Source organism: Xenia sp. Carnegie-2017, unplaced genomic scaffold (assembly GCF_021976095.1).
Source record: "Xenia sp. Carnegie-2017 unplaced genomic scaffold, XeniaSp_v1 HiC_scaffold_26, whole genome shotgun sequence".
In the NCBI taxonomy this organism is placed as follows: domain Eukaryota; kingdom Metazoa; phylum Cnidaria; class Anthozoa; order Malacalcyonacea; family Xeniidae; genus Xenia; species Xenia sp. Carnegie-2017.
In genome coordinates this window covers 1004620-1011160 of record NW_025813489.1, presented here as the reverse complement: position 1 = coordinate 1011160, position 6541 = coordinate 1004620, and the positions used below count along the sequence as shown (strand labels likewise).

Sequence of the window (6541 nt, the reverse complement as noted above, 5' to 3'; positions counted from 1 at the left end):
AAGGAAAACTCAGAGGAGGGCGGCGATGGACAAGGACGGAAATTTCATTCAGATTGTAAATCTTCTCTCAGAACATTGTCCTGTTCTCAAGCTGTTGGCTGGACGATCAGCACCTCAAGCCATACAGTACAACATATACAAGCTCAGAGGCACAAAATGAGATGCTTCATTTTGCTGGCTCAACCTGTGAGGATGAAATTCGTGCTGAAATTAAGTCAGCCGGTGTATTTTCTGTGTCTGCAGACACTACACTGATATATCGAATCAAGACAAGCTTATCGTTGCTGTAAGATATGTCAACCAAATGGGCATCCCATGCGAGAGACTGGTTGAAATGAAAGACCCTTGATAAAACTGGTGCTGGAACGGCTAAAGATGTCATAAAATCTTTAATGGAAAATGAAATCGATATAGATATGCTTGCATTTCAAACATACGATTTCAAAACATCAATGTCTGGACGACTAAATGGTGCTCAAAAAGTGTCGCAAGAAATTTTAAAACGACAAGTGCCTTACATCCCGTGCCAGGGACATCGGTCTAATACATTCAACGAGCATTGTTGCAAACATAGCTCAATAATTACATCAATGTACGACGCTCTAGAAGACGTATGTGTTTTTTATCAAAAGCACAAAAAGAAATAAAATTATAGAAGAAAGTTGCAAAGATGTTGAAAACAATTTAAAGTTTCGAAACTTCTCAAAGACGAGATGGGTTTATAATTCTGAGTCCATTGATGCTGTCTGGAGAAGTTATGAGGTAATACCAAATGCTATTGTGAAAGTTATCAATGCTCGAGATGTAGAATCAAAGTAAAAGCTAAAGGCGATGGAATAAAAAGAAATTTTTAGTTTCGACTTTCTTTTGCTCTTATGTTCATGCGAATCATAATGACAAAACCAAAATCCTAACCAAACAACTGCAGGAGGAGCTAAATATAGTAGATGCACTTAACCTGATTGATGCTACAGTAAAAAACCTTAGACAAATTCGAAGTGACGAGAACGGATTAGACTCGAAGATAGAGGCAATGGTTGCATTTGGAACCAAAGTAGGAATAGACGTAATGGCAGAATACACTCGTCATCATCGATCAAGAAAGCCACCCAAACGAATTGGCGAGTATTCCGAAATAACAACAGAAATATCATTTAAAGATTTCTACCGAAAGGAAATGTACTTGGTTCTAGACTCACTTATCACCGAGTATACCGATAACATTAAAGATTGCATCGACAAAATAAAACCTCTTGGAGAGCTTACAGCTGCCGCTAGAAAGGCCGATGGCTGAAACAGTCAATGAAATTTGTAGTCTTTTCCACAGGCGGTAAAGATGTTGATGCAGAAATACTGCTGTTGGAGTTGGAAACTTTCAATAATATTGTGTCAACACAACTTAAATCAGAACCTAAATCCCTTCAAGACGTTGCGTTATTTGCTTTCAAACACAAAAACGTCTTTCCAACAGTGTGCAAGGCGTATCGACTATTGCTGACCGCTCCAGTGTCCGTGGCAAATAATGTGGATAAGATTAAGTTGAAATTATTACCTTGTGAAATAAACTCCATCAATAAGATTTGATACAACCCTTGGGTCTGTGTTGTATTCTTGAAGAACCTTGATATCACATGGTTTGGCTGTGATCTTGAAAAAGATACCATGGGACAAACGTTGATACAAAAGATATCACGGGATACACGAGGATAAAAGATATCATGGGGATAAATGATGATACAAAAGATATCACGGGGATAAATAATGATACAAAAGATATCACGGGGATAAATAATGATACAAAAGATATCACGGGGATAAATAATGATACAAAAGATATCACAGGGATAAATAATGATAAAACATACGTATCATGGGATAAACGATGATACTATAGATACTATAGGATAAACAACGACATCAAGGGATAAACGACTTTAATACTAACTGATGATATCTGAACAGGTATACCAGAGCTATTGAATATCTCGACGCCATTTAATCCAACGTAATACTGGTCACCCCAGGTTGTAAGAAAGTTTATGACAAGGTTTTGACCACTTGGTAACTCAAGAATTGTAAAATCATCAACTACACTACGTAAAAAGAAAGACATCTCTTTGAAGATATCAATTCAACAATTATAAAACTTTTTAAGAAATACAAAACAATTTTCGTGTTTCTAAGGAATAATAGAAACACAAGACAAAGTTTGGGAGAAACGAGAAATGCCTGCAACAAAAGCTATTCTTTGAATTGTTAGAGCTTCATTCCTATTACAACTGAAATTACCTTAAGATTACACCATCGTCTTGAATATGACTATCTTCGACAAGAAATTCGTCTAAAGCATCTCCTATAGAATGTTTATGATCACAACAGTTGATATGAACGTTCATTGGTCAATTTTATCTAGAAGTCAACTGACCAATGAGGTCAATTTTCTCTAGAGGTCAACTGACCAATGAGGTCAATTTTCTCTAGAGGTCAACTGACCAATGAGGTCAATTTTCTCTAGAGGTAAACTGACCAATGAGGTCAGTTTTCTCTAGAGGTCAACTGACCAATGAGGTCAATTTTCTCTAGAGGTCAACTGACCAATGAGGTCAATTTTCTCAGAAGGTGAGCGTCCATTGTTTAATTTTTACTGAAGGTTAACAATCATTGGTCAGTTGGATTCCATTTAACGCGTCCACTTCAATACTAACGAGTCTTCTTCAATACTAACGCGTCCATTTCAATACTAACGCGTCCACTTCCATACTAACACGTCTACTTCAATACTAAAGTGTCTACTTCAATACTAACACGTCTATTTCAATACTAACAAGTCCACTTCAATACTAACGCGTCCACTTCCATACTAACACGTCTACTTCAATACTAAAGTGTCTACTTCAATACTAACACGTCCACTTCAATACTAACAAGTCCACTTCAATACTAACGAACGTTAAATTGTGTATCAAAAAACTACCTTGGTGATCCATATTAATCTTCATCGAAGGAGTCAACCGTCCTTCTTCTAGAGATTCTTCTAGCCATTTTGAAACAACAATTCTCATTCTCATGATTTCATTCTCATTCGTAGCATTTTTCGTTTTTAAGAAAACGAAAGCTGAAAACGAAAGCTACGAAAAACAACGACATGAAGAAAACGAAAGCTACTAGAAAAAGAAACAACGACATGAAGAAAACGAAAGCTACTAGAAAAAGAAACAACGACATGAAGAAAACGAAAGCTACGAAAAAAAAAACATGAAGAAAACGAAAGCTGAAAAAAGAAGCAACATGAAGAAAACGAAAGCTAAAAAAAAGAAGCAACGACATGAAGAAAACAAAAGCTACGAAAAAGAAGCAACGACATGAAGAACGAAAGCTACGAGAAAAGAAGCAACGACATGAAGAAAAAAGCTACGAGAAAACAACGATATCATTTCTATTTCAAAAATGGCTATTTCATTCTCATTTCTATTTCTATTATCTATTCTCATTTCTCTTTTTTTTAAAGTTTTAACATCATACTACGTAATGAAGACAACTTAGACTGTGGCTGTGACAATAGTATATAGAGGGACTTAAGATTAGACTCAAGTTATCTAGTTATTTCTGAATATGACACATGACACGACTAAACATGACCTCTTCATGACTCTAGACTAGTAGAAATTAAATATCAAATCACTCTTGATGTAGTATGTGCGTAAGAATCAAAGTTTCAACATTATGTCACTGCCGAAGAAGCCATTATATTGGGGTGTATAATAACCCAAGAATGAACTCTTAAAAATCAAGTTGTAATAATTGCTTAAATTTGAACCTAGGGAGAAGTCAGTAGACATGGAATAACACCTTGAATTATCACAAATTACCTTACCTGGGAACAACTGGCAATTTTACTTGTAGGCAATCCAATATTTGGCGCCCAGGCCACATCACACACCCAATCGCTATGTGCTTCCAGCTTCTCTTCCTCTTCCCACTGGCCATCAGTTGCACTTAATTAATAATGGAGAGATTACATAGAAAACCACGCTGACTTTTGTAAATTGCTGTTTTCTGAATAACATAAAATAATGGAAAACAGTATGGGGTTTACAACGCAAGTCTAGGAGGTGAAATTAAAGGCAATAAAGACCGTTAAAATAGAGTTATAATTGTTATCAAAGGAAAAACAAAACATGAACACAATATAAAATCCGTCGATCATTCACGATGTTAGTAAGCCCTTAATAACCGAGCACGAGAATAATAAAAGGTTTAATAAAGGTGTAAAAAACGTTCTTTCTTTTCTCGTTCTCGCTGCTTTACAAAGACTTGTTTTCACTCCTCCACTCTTCGTCCGCAAAAAAATGATTTGAAAATGTGTCCTCCAAAAACTAATTTTCTGAGTGCTCTTCCTTTCCCTTACATTCCTACATGATTTTTCTTTTTTTTCGTTTCACAAAAATTTTAATGTTTGCTTCACGAAGCTAACATTTATTTGAAAAATTACATGCAATGGAGCGCTGATCCATTACAGGAAAGTAATTCTGCGCCAGCAAAAATACTTCTGAGCCAATCAAAACACGCCATTTCACCGGAAGTGTCGCTTGCCATATAAATATACATAGTTAAAGTACCTCATCTTCCATATTTTTACCAAACTATCGCAGCCTCCAGTCACTAATCGTTTCTCTATTTCGCCACGCTTCGGTTCATCAGCAATCTAAAGAACACGAAATTATATTCAAATCCCACAAGTCATGCACCATGTTCCGTCAAAAATTGTTACTCTAAATCAAACATGCTTTTAGCTACAGTCTGATTTGAAAGTTTAAAGTCGTTCCTATGAAAAGTAACTTTTCAATGTTACAATGAAAAAATGTTCAATTCTTTAGTTAGTTTCCATATTATGTAATACTACTTACATTAAAAAGGGACCCAGGATGCGTCGAAGGCGCCCAACTGACAGCATTACATCCAATCTAGAAGAACATTAAAAATTGCAACACAGAAAAGTTTCAGTACATGGGCCGTTTGTACGAAAGGCGTTTTAATCATCGTTCAAATCGCTATCTACCATATAAATTTCAAACGCTTAATTTAAATTCATTTCACAATACGTTATGGTGTGTTTTATGTGACATCAAAGCAGTGGCAACGGGTGGAGAAATACTATTACTTCTTACTGTGTGTGCATTGTTGATCTTTTTTACCTGCCAGTGTCCGTCACCTACGGTACAAACAGAGTTTCATTAGAGCAAGATATTTTCACATGAAAATAACAAAGTCTTTTCATTAATTAATATCGTAATATTTTTACCAGTCTTTTGTCTTAGTAAGGTAAATGATTCTTTAAGACAAGCATACATTCATAAATTTACGAGGTACGTATCTTGTCATCATACGTACAATACTGCTATATTTCTATGTTTAAAAATATCGTATACCTTCACTTGATATGATTGAAACACTTCCATCTGAGGAGCCACAAGCCAGCATCAATCCATAGGCTTCGGGAGCCCAGCAAAGAGAATTCACTACAAATGGTATAGTAGTTATATAGGTGCTGTGTATGCTAAATGTGATTCCTAAAGCATGGTATATGGACCATATGCGTGTGTTCTGACCCTACGGATGAATTGCAAGACATGTATGTCAACTTTGTAAAGTAAACTGTAAGATTCGGGCATGTTTTGGCCGTTATTTCGGAGATGGCCAATGGATAGATGTAATTCTACAACTAGTTGACCGGTCACAAAAAAATTTGGTGTGTCAAAGCAATGAATATGGCTGGTTAATGACCACTGACCAACACTTCTTGGTAACCCGAGAGGTAGGGTTACCAGTAGCGTAGCCAGCCTGGGGATTTACTCCTAATAGTAAAAAGTCGGGCTAACTAAGCTACTGATGGTGATGTGTTGATACCTGATGAATCGTGGTTGATAAATTCTTGCAGCTTCATCCATCCATTACTGTTTTCTTTCCAGATAATTACCTACGTACCACAGTTAAAATATTGTAACGTTGAGCCGTATAACGGTCAGATTTGGATCCTCATGTCCCTCGGTATATGCACTTGCGCCAGGAAATCATACACTTGCCACGTATCGTTATTGTTGCATTATATTTAATCATACGAGTTTATATACAATTTTACTATGCTCTATTCATCTCTTGTCTTGTCTTGTCTTGTCTTGTCGTGCATTTATGTAATAACTAAAGGGAGTGTTCTCCGTCATGTCCTGCACGTAATAGTGGGATGACTTAGTTCATTCTAAGCGCGTTATAGCTGCTTTCATGCTTTGTGGTCGGGCTTGTGTGGTTAGCTTGTAGCGCGTTGTTGTGCTTACTCACATCCTATATCCGTTGACGCACAACAACTATGACTAAGCTTGATTCGTCGCTACACTACCCCTTCTTAGAAAGCATGTCCCATGCGCTGATAAACCTAGTATGTGATATATGTCTACTAAATCATGCAAAATTTAAACAATTAAAATCATGTTGTTCAGAATATTCAGTTTATGTCTACGTCAAAATCCGCCATCCATCCGGGAGG

General features: G+C 36.4%; 1 protein-coding gene across 3 annotated transcripts; it reads right to left on the bottom strand.

Moving 5' to 3' along the window:
- Positions 1-1394: 1394 nt before the first annotated feature.
- On the bottom strand, positions 1395-6127 carry LOC124453847 (protein SEC13 homolog). 3 transcript variants are annotated; one of them, XM_047004688.1, is made up of 9 exons: positions 5908-6126; positions 5430-5519; positions 5169-5212; positions 4908-4964; positions 4620-4705; positions 3875-3995; positions 2290-2353; positions 1946-2093; positions 1395-1647 (listed from the first exon to the last, which is right to left on the bottom strand). In XM_047004688.1, exons 1-7 carry the CDS (start codon positions 5942-5944, stop codon positions 2342-2344), a joined length of 447 nt encoding a protein of 148 aa, XP_046860644.1. In that variant the 5' UTR covers positions 5945-6126; the 3' UTR covers positions 1395-1647; positions 1946-2093; positions 2290-2341. The 3 variants fall into 3 exon arrangements, with proteins under 3 accessions (XP_046860644.1, XP_046860645.1, XP_046860643.1); XM_047004689.1 differs by having other exon boundaries at positions 1969-2093; XM_047004687.1 differs by lacking the exons at positions 1395-1647; positions 1946-2093; positions 2290-2353 and adding an exon at positions 3074-3115 and having other exon boundaries at positions 5908-6127.
- Between the last annotated feature and the right edge of the window lie 414 nt (positions 6128-6541).